Source organism: Pteropus alecto, unplaced genomic scaffold, assembly GCF_000325575.1.
Source record: "Pteropus alecto unplaced genomic scaffold, ASM32557v1 scaffold20, whole genome shotgun sequence".
Lineage (NCBI taxonomy): Eukaryota > Metazoa > Chordata > Mammalia > Chiroptera > Pteropodidae > Pteropus > Pteropus alecto.
Window position 1 is genome coordinate 24,378,156 of NW_006436298.1, and position 18,359 is coordinate 24,396,514.

At 34.6% G+C, this 18,359-nt stretch overlaps 1 protein-coding gene across 17 annotated transcripts in view; it reads right to left on the reverse strand.

The window, feature by feature from the left end:
* MCTP1 (multiple C2 and transmembrane domain containing 1) overlaps positions 1-18,359 on the reverse strand; it is a 453,050-nt gene that overhangs the window by 261,713 nt on the left and 172,978 nt on the right. For 16 of the 17 annotated variants that reach the window (XM_025047696.1, XM_025047701.1, XM_025047692.1 and 13 more), the window contains exon 2: positions 6,810-6,924. In XM_025047696.1, coding sequence (XP_024903464.1) covers positions 6,810-6,870 — 61 coding nt within the window. In that variant the 5' untranslated portion in view covers positions 6,871-6,924. Of the gene's footprint in view, positions 1-5,995; positions 6,113-6,809; positions 6,925-18,359 lie in introns of those variants that run through there. The other variant, XM_025047703.1, reaches the window with a different exon arrangement.

An 18,359-nucleotide genomic window follows, 5' to 3' on the forward strand; every position in this document is an offset into this window, starting at 1 on the left:
GCAGACTACTAACCCAAGTTAGCATTAAAAAAAATTGGACATTGTGAAAGAGACATCTTTAATTGTAGTTATTTGTTATAGACTATTGTTGGTATTATTTTTAATGGTTTATTATATGATAAGCACATGATAAAACTCCTTTAGTCCCTTCTGCTCTTTCTCTAACCCCAAACTTAGAATATTCAATTAGTGCTAACTATAATGAATTCCCTATCTTAAAATAATCTTAAACAATGGGCCTACAAGCTTACGTAGGTTTGGCTATATGAAACAGTTGTACCAAAAATGTGAAACCATTCCTAATTGCTGTACTATGCCAATTGACCTTTCAAAATGTATAGAAAGGGTAATTTTGTATACTTCATATGATCTAATTTCAGGGAACATGAATTTGGCAGTTCTGCACAGGTTATTCTCTGCTGCTAGACAGCTGTTACAGTAAATGTTTTATAGAATGGCTGGACTACTAATGATTGATGAGGCAGAGAATGCAGGAAGAGCAGGGAACCATACCTCCTGCCTGTCTAGTGGTGGCTAATTGCTTAGCACCGATGCTAACACCAGTGTGATATTTATCTCAGTCGTTATGCCTTTCTGGGCACTACTGACAGGCATTTTTACGATCACATTGTGTAGGCTTACAGGACACAGCTAACCATCAACTCCAAGGCCTGTGTATGTTGGCCAGGGCGGTTAGGCCGAAGTTAAAGCAAAAACAGAGAAAGCGGGGGCACTTCCAAAGAGGGAGTTAGTTTGTTCACATAAACTTCTATACACCTTCCTTCTCCTCTTTCTTCTTCCCATGAGCACAATACATCCAAATCCAGGAACACACAAAATTTTCCTTATGCTTACACAAAGAAGGAGCGTATCTTTTAAGATGTCTAAATATGGAAAATCATGAATACAAGCTAATTAACATCAGGTGAATTTAAGGACAACATCTAATAAATGGAACTCAGATATGAACTTTTAAATAGTTAAGCTTAAAACCATCCTTTGTTAGCAGAGATGCTGAATTAAATTATACTTATTCTAAAATGAGTTCATCTATAATCAAATCGTATCTCTAAAAAACCACCATTGGAAAAATCTAAAGGAAATACGATATATATTGATTGGCCTTGTCTATAAACTGCTGGGACAGTGTCAGATATTGTACACAGTGACTTTCCTGGGTCCTTTTACTTTTCATGGCAGTGTAGCTACTTGTAAAGGTTCCATAAAAATTTGTCCTTTTTCCCATCTAAATATAATTAAGCAAAGCAAATCTATAACCATAGGAGTAAAAGAAATAGCACACTTAAATATTATTTAATTAGGTGTGCTATGACTGCATTTCATATGTGGAAACATCGTCTCTTCAGAACTGGTATAGCACTTGCTCTATGGCTTAAGGAGTCCCAGATTTACATTTACTAAAGAATGGCACCTCTGAGTAAACCTTGGGAGTTTTGAAGATATACCTCCATGTATATAGTGCAGCCTAGTGAAGAGCACTGCTTCTTTGCTTCCGGCTCAGAATAAAGTGTGAAGACTAGTATAAAAATCTTTCTATGAAAATGGTGCAGTCTTGGAGTCTTTTACAAAATCTCTGGATAGAAGTTAATTTTTAGGGTTTAGAAATTATATAGTATCTACTTAAGGGAATCTTTGTGTGTCAATGAGTGATGTTTTTACATCTATTAAAATAAAGACATAAAAAGACAACATATTGTACATATATACAATACATTGTATATAAAATAAAGACATAAAAATACAACATATGTTGTATATATAATATATTCACACACATATATTATACATATATAGAAAGCTTAAGATCATACATTAGCAGCTTAAGACTATGAGAAATAGTTATCATTAAAACTGAATCACTGTGATTTTAAAAAGTTGCTTTTTTTTTTTTCCCTAATGGTAGGAAACTGCTAAAAAGGAATAACATTAACAAGTATACGTAAATAATTGTGTCTGTATTGGGTAAAACAAACCTCTCTCTGATTTCACCATCTGTAAGAAATGCAAAAAAGAATTGACTGGCAACACCTTCAATTCAGGATTTTAGCACAAAAGTGCAACATGACAGACCTTTTCTTGAGCAAAATAGCTCTTTAAAGGTTGTGTAAACTTAAAGGAGGGGCTACCAAGAAGAGTAGTTCAAACCTGCTCAGAAACAAACCTTTCTCCGATTATGTAAGTTGCATTCTCCTTCTTGGAAAAAAAGGAACATTCATAATGTTTAATTTTCTGATCAACTTTAATGGAATAAAGATTTTTTCTTCTAGGAAGCATCAGTATACATTATGTCTCTGAAACTGGGACCCTTTTGAGAATGAAATGGAGCATTATTAACAATTATGCCAGCCAATAGGTAAAAAAAAAAACAAAAACAAAAAAAACAAAAAATAATAAACAGAACTACCTCTAGGCAAACCAGGATATATGGTCATCCTGCCATAGAGGAAATTCCCGGAGGTCCAAACCAAAGGGACCCTAAACACCAAACAGTGAGTGAATGTACTAGGGTGGCAGCTGCTCTTAAGGCCAATCCTGTTTAGATTAGAGGAAAGAAGCATAAATGCTAAATATCATGCCTGATGCTTAATATGCACTAGAAATATTACCATGCCTTACCCACTCAGAGAATAACTAAGAGCTTTCATAAATTACATTTTAATGACAGAATTGTTGCCAGGCCCTCCAACTTGAAAGGGGTTTTGTTTATACTTAGAATACAGAATATGTCTGAGTTTTATCAAGCTGAATTTATTTTTGGAAAAAAAAAAAAAAAAAGGTTTCCAATTCATTTTCTCAGATCTGGCTGTTTTATAATTGATATGATTTCTCAAGTAGTGAGGTGTTACTAAACCGTGAGAAAAATGAAGCTTGTCAGGGGGATAACCTTTTAAATTTTTTCTCAGTCCCGGGTTTCTATAATTCTTACTCCAACCTGAAAACATTGTTCTCAAAACACTTGGAAACTTTCCTTTAGCACTTACACATCAGATTCACAGAATTGACAGCAGGAGTCTTGGAGTGACTGACTGAAATTCTCTAATTTTACGCAACACACGGATTTTTAACACTCTTATAAATAGAATCCGTCTCCATCCTATTGTCCTATATGTATATCAATTATGTGTATATAAATTCACAAATCTAAAGTGATCCAATACTAACTACACAATCATATACCGAAACATGTTATTCATAGGTGGATCTAAGATCATTTTTAATCAGTCCCAAACTTAACTCAGGTTGTTTCCTCTGTTTAAATTTCTCATATCTATCCAAAAGAAGCTTCATGAATGCTAGACAAGTAAGTCAAATAGTGAAGCTAGATGGGAGTTTGCATTTTAAACACTTTGGGATATTCTTCACTCTGAAAAGTAATATTTTTCTCTCATTTTTCTTAAGAGCATGACCCTCTCATTTACCTTAAAACATTCCTATTTTTTGGCAGAGACATCTATAGAGAATAAAGTACTCCTTTAAGAAGGACCCTTGTGCATGTACAGTGCCATCCGGACTCAAAATTGTGGAACAAAATTGTGCACGCCTTGTCCTCAGCTCAGATAATTGACATCATATTTTGCCAGAGTTTGCCTGATGTTTTCTCATGATTACTTTTACTTTATGTATTATGACACAAATCCCACAGAAATGATGTGCCTTTTTCAGTATACCATACCAGGAGATCCATAATGTCTGTCTCATTACTGCTGATGTTGACTTTGATCACTTGCTAAAGGTGGTGTCTCCTGTTTCTCTACTATTCTTATTTTCTTCTTTGTGATTCATATGTATCTTGTTGAGAAATTCTGTGAAATGATGCAAATATCCTGTTTCTCATCATAATCTTACGCCCACAGAGTTAGCATCAATTGATGATTTTTGCCTGCAACAATTATCACTGTGTTGTTTGTTAAAAGGTAATTTTCTATTTCTATTTTCCCTTCTATATTTGTTCATTGGAATTCTACAATAAGGAAAAGCTGTGACTTCTCCCATGCTTATTAATTATTCAATTATTACTCATAGTTATTTATATTATTCTATGGGTTATAATCTATTATTGACATTATTTATTTTATTGCTGAAATTGTTCCAGCTTTGGTCATTAGGAGCTCTTTTAAGTTAGTTCCTATGTCATTTTGATATTCTGCCATCAATTTTTGAGTACATCCTCACTTTCTGGCACTGCAACATGTTGCAGGTTCATCTTGTATTTTGCTGCCCTGGATCTGCAATCAACCATTTCTCCAGGAGCCCTACTTTTATACAGCAAAATGGTGGCTGTTGTTCCCACTGCTATCCAGTCCTTTCCTCACAGGAGCCCTGCTTTTACTGGGGAAATTATATTTAGAAACCAAGATCTGGGCCCAAGGTATGTTGACTACTACTCTGTGATTACATCTTTGTGATTGCTTCTAGGCCCTCTCAGCATAGATTTAGGGAACACACACACACACACACACACACACACACATCTATCCATTTCAATTGTTAACTATCTATTAAAAACTGTTAGTTCATACTGATACCTCTTAAACACCATGGTTCATTCTGCTTCTGCTGTTGTATATTTGTAACTTCTTTCTCTAACAGTAAAAACCTGGCTCTCATTATGTACAATATATTTACTTATTTGCTCATTGTAAGTATGCACATTAAGTAGTTTCAGAATTGATACTCATGCTCCAGAATACATTACTTATGTATAGTTATTTTTGTCTTGAGTTTTATAATGTATAATCCAAATGCCGTTTTACATAATCACTTCGATAAATTGTTTTATTTCTCATCTCCCTGAGGTGTGGATAAAATTAGATTCTACTTTGGGTTCCACCCCTCCCACATCTTAGTTGATATTTGTTTGTCCCTTCCTCCCTTCCTCCCTTCCTCCCTTCCTCTCTTCCTCCCTCCCTCCCTCCCTTCCTTCCTTCTTTCCTTCCTTCATAATGAGGTTGAAGTATTGCCACAGGCAAAGAGTTAGAATTATGCAAGGTTTGTTCAGAGAAATGTCACTTCCTCCTCCCTCCCCTTTACATTCCCATCCCACATTTTTGACACCTGTTCTTAGCACATTATGTATGTTACCAATCTCATTAGTTTCTGGAGTTTACTTTTAATATATCTTTTTGATACAATAAGAAGATAATGCAAAATTTCTAAACTCCTTTCTCTCTCAGATGAAACATTCCATATTATCACTCTTTGCACTTTGCCTTTTCACTTAATAATATATCTTATAACTCTTTCCATATCAATTCCTAGAGATTTTCCTTTTTCTTTATTTTACCACTGCAGAGTATTTCATCATGAAGATGGATGTACCTTGGTTTATTTAGCCACCTTTCCTATTTATGGGTATTTTATAATTATAAAAAATGATGCAATAAATAACATGTGCATATGTATTTACTATTGTTGGGAGGGCAAACTATGACTAAAAGTTTGATCTCCCAATGCATTATTCAATTCTGTTTTATTTTATTTTATTTTTTCAATTCTGTTTTAGATCAAATGATATAATATAATTGAATTAAGGGTGTTCTATAAACTATAAATGTAATATAAACATAGCAAAATAAAACTATTTTGTTAATAGCATTATTTTCTCTCTCTAATTGTAACTTCTTTTGAGACAAGCAGTTCAATTCAATAAACATTCGTCCTCAGTTACTAAATCAGATGGTTAATTTTGAAAATTTCTCCCATGTGTTTAAATTCTAACATTTCCAATCACACTTTCACTAATTAAGAATGTTCTGAAATTTATTCATTTTCACTTAAAAACTAAATCCACTGTTTGTATAGTTTCTAGTCTTAAAAAGACATATTAAATTATTTTTCTATGTTATTCTTGTAGAGACAGAAGATAAAAAATTACAAACTATAGTCTTAATTCAGTTCTTTCCAGTCCCTAAGTATGGATGTCAATAGAGTTGGAGGAGAAAAAAAAAGTTCATGTAATGCTAGGTGCACTTACCAGGTTCTCTGACAATGAGTTAGAAGCTTGGGGACTCTCCTTCCTAGTGGGAGGAGTTACACCAAATTCAGTTTCCTCTGGAATTGTGGGACTTCGGGGCCCTCAGTTTTCCACATCCTGAATAGCGGATATTTTGAAATGTACAAACGATGCTATATGGTCTGTTTAGGGTCTGCATCTGGTCCTACCTCTAACCTGGGTTCAAGGACTCCCTAAAGTAGCCCAGGCTAGTTCATCAGGAAATTGCCTTGGGGTCTAGAATCCAGGAACTATAAAGAGTATTTGCCTTGTCTTTTCCTTCATTATGGCCTATAAAGACCTGTTTAATCTACCATGAGACTACTGTCAGGTCCAACCAAGCCTCACAAAACCACTTATTGAAATCTCCAAAGTTTTGTAAGATACTAGTTCTGGTTCTGCAATTTTACCAGATTCAACTAAGTAAATCAATGCAAAAAAAAAAAAAAAAAAGAATGTCAGGTCTGCCAAAAGGTGACTTCTGATATGGCTTCAAATATGTGCCTCACCTACTTAGCCGATTGTGTCACCAACTATATATAATGCAGGCTCCAATTTGTCAGCAGACTGGTAGAGACTTTGCTGTTTGGGTTGGGCTAGTTCAGAGCTTTTGCATCATAACCTCTTCCTCCAGGGTCACAGGAGTCAGATAATGTTTCGAACCACATCGTTGAACCCAACCTTCTAAAAATTATAATATTATAGTAATTTTTTTAACTTAAACAACCAAAGAAAAACAAATTTTGACAAAAACACACAGAATAAACTTCCAAGTGAGTTATTCTTATGATCTTACCTCCTCGATCTCGGGCAGCTAAACTTTGACCCCTTCTTAATGTAATATCCAATTGGTACATTCCGGGATCAGCCAAAGGGACATCTGCATTACTGGTTCCAGAAGTATTTATTTTCTGGAAAACAAGAAATATACAAAATATTAAATTTATTATCTCTCTTCTATTTCTTCCAATGGGGGACCATACACAGCTTAACACAAACTATAAGAATTAGTAATAAAATAAATCATCTTGTAAATTCACACATCATAATCACCTAGTTCTCTAAAGTTTTGAAATTCATAAAATTCTTTAGACTCAAAATAAAAACATGGTGATATAGGAATTCCTGTTTTAACTCAGAAATAATAAATGTAATATAAAAAACATTTCCCATGGATAGCCCCAGATAGTTCAACTAAGAAAGGCTAACATAGTGCCTGAAGTAATAATACAATCGATGATGAATAAAGAATAAAGCTATGCAAGAGCCATTGATTTCCACATAACTTAGTTGAAAATTAAAATGATTTATTTAGGTGACTCCTTTATCTAAGCAAAAGGATTACATATTTTTATTTCAGCCCCAACATAAAATGTGATATAATTATACAGAAATCAATTCACATAACATTTTGACAATATTTGCAAGAAATATATTGGCAGTGGGATTAAATTTCTAATCTGCTTTCTATGGAATAAAAGTGCACAAGCTACTTCCTGAACTAAAAATCTTTTTAAGACTACCTCTACAGAATATCTTTAGCAGTAATATACTCTCTTAATTTACTAGGCATTGAGTTACAAATGCACTTGAAGAGAAATAACTATATTAAAACAACACAAAAGAAACATAATAAAAATTGTACAGGTCGTAGTTTCTACTTTCTGCCATTTAAATATGATAAGATATCTCAAAACTAGTGTAAATGGCAAGAGAGTTGATAGCTGCTCCTGAGCCACACAGAATATACCAACCTAGAAAAAGAGAAAGCCAACCACAACCACGGTCTTCTAAACAACTTTCCAAAAACTTTTGTATGCAGGTCTAATTAATAAGCAATATTTAAATTCAAATCCAGCAAACATTTAAGTTCCCAGTATGTTCCACACCTTTCGTCAAGTTCTTTTATATAATTGTTTCAAACTGAACAAATCCATTTACAAATATTAAATTTAGATGTATTTACTACTTTATAAACAATGGAATGAAATCTACAGAAAAGGAGAAATCTTCTACCTACCCTACATCCCCCTTTAGTGTTTTGATAGGTACCTTAAAGGCAGAAAAGTTTGAATGCTCAGATATCTGTATTTTTTTATCCTCCTTGCTCTTTTTAGTGCTCTTGAAGTTTAGAATGAATAATTTATAGAGTGCTTGATTTTATATTTAAAAAATATATTATATGGGCAAGGTAAGGAATTTTCAAAGGTAATTTTAACTATACTAGATTTTTTGCTTTAGAATTTAATACTTTGTTAAGATAGAACTTCACTGGATTTACATTTATTGGCTTTTTAAAACCCAAATAATATTTCTCTGTGTGTGTCTGTGTGTATCACATTTTTTTGTCCATTCATCCAATGACAGGCATTTAGGTTGTTTCCATATTTTGGCTATTGTGAATAATACTATTAATGAACATAAGAGTGCAGATATCTCTCTAAGATACTGATTTCATATTCTTAGGATACAATCCGGCTTCCCCCTCTTGTTCTCCATGTCTTCCTACCTACACTTCAAGGGTGACTTCATTAGCACTTTATATCTTTCTTGTCTTTTATGACATTCTGTCATATATGTTATATTTGTCATTCTAGACTATAAACTTTTAAAATCAGGAATAGAATGTTTAAGGATCAAATTGAACATAAATTGTGATAGAGGCTGTAAGGATAGAAAAATATCTTTAAGGGCACATGACCTAGCTGAATAGACACATACATGGGGATCTACAACAAAGTTGGCTACTCCGTGGGAAGTTTGTTTACTCTCTCTTCTCCTGTGCCCAATATGGCATCTAATTTGTTTCAGCACCTTTCTCTCATGAGGCACCTAAGTATAACCTTAGAATTCTTATCTACACAGTGCTCTAGGCTATTACCAATTGATCAAGATTGGCACTTAAATGAAACTCTGTCCACTCAACTGTTATAATTAAAGACAGACTGTGCTATAAGGGAGTTATTAAGTCCTTAAGAGAGTTGGAAAGATCGGTTATTACAGGAGAAAAATCTGAGGTAGCCTCATAGAAATGACAATGGAGTAGGGTGTGAAAATATGGGTAGGACTTTTACAAGTGAAGATTTGAAATAAGGGAGAATGGGAAAATCGATGTGAGTCCAATGGCGAGTAGTCACCAGAGGGTGCATCACTGGAACGTGTAAGCAATAAGGGAGAAAGGATGATTTATGTACAGTGATGCCAGTTCAGCCTGTGGGCATCAGGAAGCTATCACTGGCTTTTGAAGAGAGAAACAATATAACCAGACCTAATTTAATAAACATTTATTGCCTATCTTTCATCTTTCCTGTTCTAGAATAAGTGCTTAGATTACTCAGTGTTTGGAGATGAACAAAACTAGGCCTTTTCTCTCTGCAGGATGGAAGAGAATAGAGAAATTCTGTAGATATAGAAATTATTTTATAGGTTTATAAAAGTCCAGTTTAAGTCACAAGGGTCTCATCTGGTCAGTGGTAATGGAAATAAAAGATGAATTTGAGAGATATTGAGGAGATTCAATCAGCTGAATTTGTCAATTGACAAAATGTGAGAGATAGGGAAATGGATGGATGAGTCACTCAGAAGTTTGAGCGGAGCTCCTGGGAGAATAGTAATGTCAGTAGGAGAAAGCAGGCATGAGAGGAGGGGCAAGTTCTAGGCCACCACTGAGTCAAGTTCCAAGGATATCCCCAACTCTATAAAAGGAGAAAGTCAAGAAATTAAGTAGACCTAGAGAGACATCTTTCCTCAGGCCCACTGAAATGGTTCCAATAAGAAAACTGGTAGGCCAATTATGGAGCAGTATTAGAAATTCAATTTTTTTATTGTAAAGTATCTTTTTATAAATGTTTATTAAGTTCCCAAATGTAAAGATGTTAGGAAAGATGTATCTGAAGTGCTAAACACACATGTAGCACTAATACAAACTTTGTCATTTAATTAATTAATTTATATTTTTAAAAAGATTTTTATTAAAATGTAGCTAACATACAATATTGTATTAGTTTCAGGTATGCACCATAGTTATTCAACATGTATATACCTAAAGAAGTGATCACCATGATAAGCCCAGTGACCACGTGACACCATACAACGCTATCACAATATTATTGACTATGCTGCACACTACATCCCCATGACGTCAAACTTTATCATTTTAAAGCTTTCATTTTTTCAAATTTGACATTTATTTAATGACTATTATTAGAACTTCGAATAGACCCTTCCTTTTCTTAAATACTATGCCCTACACTTAGATGTGTTGCTATTTTTTGGAACCATTTTATTGAGGTATGATTGATATGTAAAAAGCTGCATATACTTAATGTATATAACTCAATGTATATCCTCAGTTTGAGGATAGGTATATGCTTGTGAAATCATCACTACAGTCAAGGCCACAAATGCCACAAACATATTTAGCACTTCCCAAAGTTTCCTCTGGCCCCTTTTGTTATCATTATTGTCATTTTTGTGTGTGTGGTAGGAACACTTAACATGAGATCCACCCTCTTAGAAAATCTTAAGTATATAATACAGCATTGTTAGCTATGGGCACTATGCTGTGTAGTAGATCTCCAGAACTAATCCATCCTGCATAATTGAAACTTTGTACCATTACTTCTCCGTTTCCCCTTTCCCCAGCCTCTGGCAACCACCATTCCACTCTCTGCTTCTATGAGTTTAACTATTTTAGATTCTACCTATAAATGAGATCGTAAAGTATTTGTCTTACTGTGTTTGGTTTATTTCACTTAGTCACTTAGCATAATTTCCTCCAGGTCCACCCATGTTGTTACAAATGACAGATTTTCCTTCTTTTTTAAGATTGAATAATATTTTATTGTATGTATATACCAAATTTTCTTTATCCATTCATTTATCAATAGACATTTAGGTTGTTTCCATATTGGAGTTATTGTAATTAATGTTGTAGTGAACATGGGAATACAGGTATCCCTTCAAGATCCTGATTTAAATTCCTTTGTGTAAATACTCAGAGTGGAATTGCTGGATTATGTGGGACCACAAAACACCCCAAATAACCAAAGCAATCCTGAAAAAGAAGAACAAAGCTGGAGGCATCACACGTCTTAATTTCAAAATTTACTACAAAGCTATAGCAATCAAAATAGTATGGCATTGGCATAAAAACAGACACATAACCCAATGGAATAAAGAACCCAGAAATAAACACACGCATATATGGTCAACTAATCTTCTCTAAGGACACCAAGAATACAAAGTGAGAAAAGCCTCTTTATTTAAGCCTATTTATTAAAGCCTGTTTAATAAATAGCACTGCTAAAACTGAATATCCATAGACAAAAGAAGGAAATTTGACCCTTATATCATATACAAAAATCAACTCAAAATGGATTAAAGACAAATTAAAGACCTGAAGTTATAAAACTAGAAAAAAAACAAGGAAAAAGATCCTCAACATTGGTCTTGGTAATGAAGATTTGGATGTGACACTATAAGGACAGGTAACTAAAGCAGAAATTGACTTAAGTGTGGCTACATCAAATTAAAATGCTTCTGCACAGCAGAGGAAACAATCAACAAAATGGAAAGACAATCTACAAAATGGGAGAAACTATCTGTAAACAATATGCAAGATAAGGTGTTAATATCCAAAGTATATAAGGAATTCATATAACTGAACAGCCAAAAAAAAAAAAAAAAAAAAAAACAACTCCAAAAACATTAAAAATGGGCAAAGGACCTGAAGAGATATTTCTACAAAGAAGACATACAAATGGTCAACAGGTATATCAATGTATCAATGGGTACTCAGCATCACTAATCATCAGAGAAATGCAAATCAAATCCACAATGAGATATAATCGTATGCCTATTAGGATGGATAGTATTAAAAAATAAAAGGTAAATGGCTAGTGAGGATATGAAAAAGGGATAATCCTTGTATATCTTTGGTGGAAATGTAAAAAGAAATTGATAAGCTCAAACTTTAAATTCAAAGTTCTCAACACAGTCAGAGAATTAGGGAGGTTTCTATGACAACAAAGTTTTGGGCCTGCAGAAGCCAAAAAGCAGATGTAATGTTTGAAGTTGTAAATTATAACATAAGTGAAATCATAGCCTTAATAAGTCACCTATGGGAAAGTGAGAAAAAAAACAGAGACAGAGTCTGAGAATTTTAAGGGAAGCATTTGGAAGAATTATCATGACCAGAGCACCCACATCTTCTACTCCACCAAGCCACCATTTTTGAAGAAGCCCTTCCTCTACTGTGCTTCCTTGAACTGCAGTGGTTACCATGCTTGGTGATGTCGACTTTCCTCACGTCTAACCCTTCTTTTCCTTATTTTATATAGACAAGTAGTTCTCAGCCTTGAGGGCTTTGGCTAGGCACCAGGAACTCTGTGGGTGGGACCTAGGTATCAGTAATTTTATTTATAGGTCCTAGGTAATTTCAATATACACCCTAGCTTGACTCATTGTGCTAATTATAAAAGCAGACCTTTGAGAAGTCTTATCCACAAAGAATTTCCAGACTTTTCTTATTTATACCACAAAATATCTAGGGAATATATGTGGGAATCAATATGAGGGTCCTTGTGACTTAGAGCTCTGATGCTTAGGAAACCTTTTTACCTAAGTAAAAAGAAAACTTCCACCAGAATATATAATGGTGCTGATGAATTCAAACTTGAGAGTTCCACCTGGCCCTTTTGAGATTTTCATTACAGGCAAAGTAGGGTTGCCTTTTTACCTGGTGTGGTTGACCTTGTTATCAATAGGAAGTAGAGTTATTGTAGCAGTGCACAAGGAGGAAGAAGTATATCTACATTCTAGAAGATTTTCTTGGACGCTGCTAGTATCGTCATGCCCCGTTGATTGATTATAGATTGGTTGTTACTCCATATGTGTTTCCTACAGTCAGGCCATGCTCAGTGCAGGTCTAACTTTGTCTATCAATAAAATTCACTTCAATTTAAAACTTCATAAAACCTGTTATATTTTCAACTTCTAAAATTTAACAACCTTGTCAAGGATATCCAGAGGTATCATCGAAGGTTTCTACTTAATCATTACCAGTTTCTTAGTCATCTCTCCTAGTTTCTATGACACTGAAAATACTTGCACAATGAAATCTCCATCAAATGGAAATCAGAGGTTTTTAAAACCTAATTTTCAAAAATTGAACTCAAAAGCCAGAGATATTCAAAGTTCGACAAAGCCCAGAGATCTGCTTGTCAAAGGAACATCATGATTAGTTAGAGGTCAACTGACTAAATGTCTTTAAAAACTGAAACCACACAGAATGGTGAAAATCCATGGCAACTAATGGGCATACCTGACTAGGTATGCCAGGCATAGTGTTGGACCAATACACAGTCCCACTTGAAAGATGGCTTATACTTGATTCTATGTAAACTTAATTTCCTTGCTCCTGTTCAGAACTGATTGGACTAGAACTGCGTATCTGAAATAAAAGCAGACAATGAATAGGCTGGTTGGTGATAGGTTTTTATTTAGCAAAAGTGTTATTAGGCAAAGGTTTGTAAAAAATTAAATGTGGCTGCTAAAGCCAAAGGGTCACAATAGAGAGACTGGTGAGGCCATCATGGCTCACGTATAACCCCAAATAGGGAAACAGGGGCTGTAATTAAGCAGAAGTATGGGGTGGAAAAATACATATGGTAGAGAGTGAAGTGTGATTTTGTAGCAGGACATAGAGACAGACCAACTAACCAAAGCAGAATATGACAATGGCTGGGCAGGAGAGTGAAGATGTATGAACTCCCACTGTTGAAAGCCTGGAGTAACTTTGGGCCCCGAAGGGCTAGGAGCTCCAGGCTTTGTGGTCTTGGATGTCTATGTGATTCCCATCACCTTCTTACCTCCTCTGACTTTGTATGAGATGGCTGGAAGGAGTCTTTGGCTCTTACAACAGAATAGAGTGAGAAACTAAAAGAGCAACAAGAACAAGCAAAAGAAGCCTAAAAACAAGAAAGCAGACAGGTAACTTAGGAAACCCATTAGCAGTTGGTGGACAATGATATGGGAGAAAGTGAGCCACACGACGAGGCTGCAGACAGATAGAAACTGCCCCATGCCTTCGACTTCTTCCTCCATGGTACTGTGCAGTTATCTCTGATAGTCACAGATGCCTCTGTGGTGCTAGCTCACTGCAGCTACTATGTGAGGAAAGCTTTGTGTTTTTATGATTATTTTCAGCAAGAACTGGGAAAACAGCTTATGCTTAGGGTACTTGTATAATTTATCATTAAAATTGGAATACTCTGGAGAGGGAAATTACATAGCATAAACAGGCATAAGCAAAACTGTCTCAGGTAAACTGGGATGCATAGTTATAATACTTAATAAGTAAGCTTTCACTTAACCAGAAAGATAAACTAAGCAGAAAAGACTGATCCTCTGGTCATATCAAAGCTTTACTATAGCTTGTTTTGGAACCAAACTACAACCCTGGGTTTAATTCTGGAATTTTGATTTTGCAATAGCTCAAACCAAACACAATGGGCCTATAAATTCTCAGGCCCACTAAATGGCAATATTTAACTGCTGGAAGAAGTACAAAATTTAGTACTTTCAGAGTGGCTTTTCTGGGACTCCCACAACACAAATTACTAACCCTTGGTTTGTTCACTAAATTGACTGTTCTGTACAGCATCACTTCATTACTGCTGGTAACCTTTCCACCTACACATATAGTATATAAAATAGCCCAAGCCAAAGGAAAGCAAATAAAATTCTCTTTTCTCAGTCCTTATGTACATGAATCATTCCCTTTTGGAATTAGACCCTATAACCAGCCTTTGTGCTACAAGAGGCAAATTCTGATGATGAAAGGGTAGGCGTGACACTAACTAACTTCAGCCCAAAGTACTGATCCCCTCTGCTGGGGTAATAGATACCCTACAAAGGGCTCTTTTGATTATGAGATGAAATATGTAAAAGTGCTTTGTAAATGTAGGAAATTATTTAAATGTTAAGTAGTTATTCGGCGGGCAGGTGATGAGGAGAACTGTTATATATAAGGAGTCGAAACACAAAGACCTGTAAACAGGCCTAGTTGTACTATTAAATTGCTCTGAGGAAGAAGAAAACTTTTTAAGTTCTAAGGGCCTCCTGTTCCTCTTCTTTAAAAGCACAGGCTTGTCAGAATTAAAGGAAATAATGTAATTTAAAGCGTTTTGTAAAGAGTCAAGTAATTTACAAATGCAAAGTAGGTTTCTCCTGCTTTTTTTCAAATTATAATATATATTATGTATATACCGCTGCTAGGGTTCACTGATAGTTAATCAGAGATTAGAAAGTAAATCATGCTTGGGCTGATGTTTCTGCTTTTAATACTATTATATTACTTAATGACTGTTATTCTTGCTATTTTATCAAAATAATATTTGTCAGACCTGAGAGAATTATAAGATTTTATTTGTATTAACTTTTCTGACCTTTTGTCTTTTGGTGAGTTCCCAAGCAAGTTCTTTCTTCCCAAAAGAAAACCAAACTACATTAAAAAGTGTAAAACTACCAGCAAAAAAAGAAACCCAACTTTGAGAAGAAAAGACTTGTCAGAAAAAGACATGCACCATCTTTGCAAAACCTGGTAGAATAAGCTAAGAGTTTTTGAGGAACAAAATAAATAACATAGTATTGGATTATAACTCAAAGTATAAAATAAATATTCATGATTCCATACTGATACAAATCAGATTTGAATAAACAATTAAACAAATAAAAAAATAAATGGGGAGGAGGGAGAACAGACAAGTCTAGGCTCAAAGTAGATAGTTCATGGAGATACTGCTCGTTAAGGAGGTCGAGCAAACTCTCCACCTCTTAAAGTGGGGGCTGTACATAGTGACTTCCTTCCAAAGAGGACAGTATAGAGGAATCTGACAAAAACTACCTCAACCAGGTGATCAAGGTTACAATCAATGATGGTCATGTTGACAGTATGTTCCCTTGATAGTTTGTAATGAGAATGGCATTTTACTTCTGTGGTCTCCCTTCCAAAACATATAACCTTTGCCTAACCATGAGAAAAACATCAGAAAAACCCAAATTAAAGGATATTTTATAAAATATCTGCCCAGTACTACGCAAAACTGTCAAGGTCATCAAAAACAAGAAAAGTCTGAAAATCTGTTATATCCATGAGAAGCCTAAGGAGACATGAAAACTAAATGAAATGTGGTATCCTGATAACATCCTGGAACAACCAAAAGGACCTTAAATGAACACTAAAGATCTGAATAAAGTATGTACTTCAGTTAATATTAATATATAAAGGTTCATTAGTTGTGACAAATGTACCATACTGATGTAAGATGTTAACAGGGAAAATTGGGTGTGGGGTATATGGAAATTCTCTGTCCTATTTTCATACTTTTCTATAAATCTAAAGATATTCTACAATGAAAAATTTAATTTTTAAAAGTTTATGTACAGCTAATTTTTTTGAGTAAATAACCTAGCATTTGGTAGGGAGAAACTATTCTAATTTGGTCTCTGCTTAGTAAGTATAATGACATACTTCATAGAGGGCATGTTAGTGATAAATTAAATTAACCCATCTCACTATCCCCATTTTCATTCCCCATTTCACACTGAGGGTGATGTATTTAAGAGATATAGTGACACATTAATTATGTTTACTAAAAAATAATTTGCAAGTACTGCTGCTAACTGCAGGTAATTTAGAAGGATTATTGCGATAACCACACATTAAGCTGTAAGTCACAAGACTTGGATGTTACTTCTTCCTCTTCCACAAAACTAACTTTATTACCTCAGGCAAATAACTTACCCTCTTTGACCCTCAATTTCACATGTGAAAAAAGAGGAGGTAGATCTATATTACTTCCAAATTTCCCTTTTTTGTTTTTTTTTTTAAGAGAAAATTCTATTCAGACATTTTTTTGCTTTAATTTTGGCTCTATCACTCAGTAGTTTAAGTTCCCACCTTAAAAAATGGGGATAAAAACGGTACCTACTTGACAGAGTTCTTGTGAAGATTAAGTAAAATAACATATGTGAAACACTTAGTATCCTATGTTAAATGTGTAATATTTTGATCCTGCCTTTGTTCTCTTAAAATGACAGTCTAATTATAGGTAAGAACATAAACTAGATGATGTAAGAGATTGGTTAGTTATCTAGTTGAGACTTTACGGCATACTCACAAAGGAAATGCTTTAAAGGAGAAAAGTGCACAGCTGTAGGAAGTCACTTGTCAGGAATATATATACTGAGATTTCTCTATTTGCACAGATCTTCAGAATCCCTTACCTATAAATTGAAATGCTCTCACCTGAGTGCAATATTGTGAGCAAAATGTGACACTCATAATTATTCTTTCTTACAGTGAGTGAGAAGGCTGTGGGGTGAGGCATAAATAATAAAAAAGACAAGAAATCAAAAATACATTTCTATTTCCTTTTGACATATGCTTTTACACTTGTTGAGATTTAGAATTGTAAAATGGCATGCCACAGGAGGAGGGTTAATTGTATTTACTCGGTACACAAGTTCGTCATAGACAAAGGTATTTTATAAGAATTTTCCATACATAAATAAAATCTTTGGATTAATACACATAAAAGAAGGATCTGCTATGGTTATTTTGTAGACCCTAGAAATTATCAAGAGTTGACTGTAGTAGCCCATATAATAAAAATAAATGCTTGACTTAAATCATTTAATTAACTGATACTCTTTAAGTGTTCCAAAAAGATTGCTAGAGCAAAGTGAACACTTAAATTTTCTCAGTACCACTTCCAAACAAGAGATTTTCTAAACTGTCAAGACTTGAGTGCTATCATATGAGTAACTAACAGATGTCACTTTTAATTTTTTTAAAACTTTCTCATAGTTTAGTAGTGAACTGATAACCTAAAATGGTCAAATGTTTCCACTAAGGGTTATTTATCGTAGGAAAGCTTTGACTTATTACAGGAACATATATTATTCCTCTTGGCAAGCAAGTTGTGTGCTTTTTTCCCATTAAAATTACTCTACTTCTAATAGCAATTTTAAGAAGTTTCTGAGGGGCCAAGTGTCCCCTGAGCCCACCCAGGGACACAGATACTTCCTGCCTGGGCAGTAGAGAGTCTTCTCCGTGGTGCCTGGATAACAGGGATGGAGATGGTGGCATGTACCGGTTACCTTGCAAGCAGGTGTTTCTACCTTTTCCCTTCCTGATAGCCCTCAATTTTCTCTTGATAATCAGTGTAGTTGTGGGAAACCAACTAGCTCCTCAGCTCAAAGGTGGAAAATGTCAAAGATTAGACCAATCCAAACCCCTGACTACAATGGTTGGTTTAGGCTTAGAAATGCTAACTCCGCT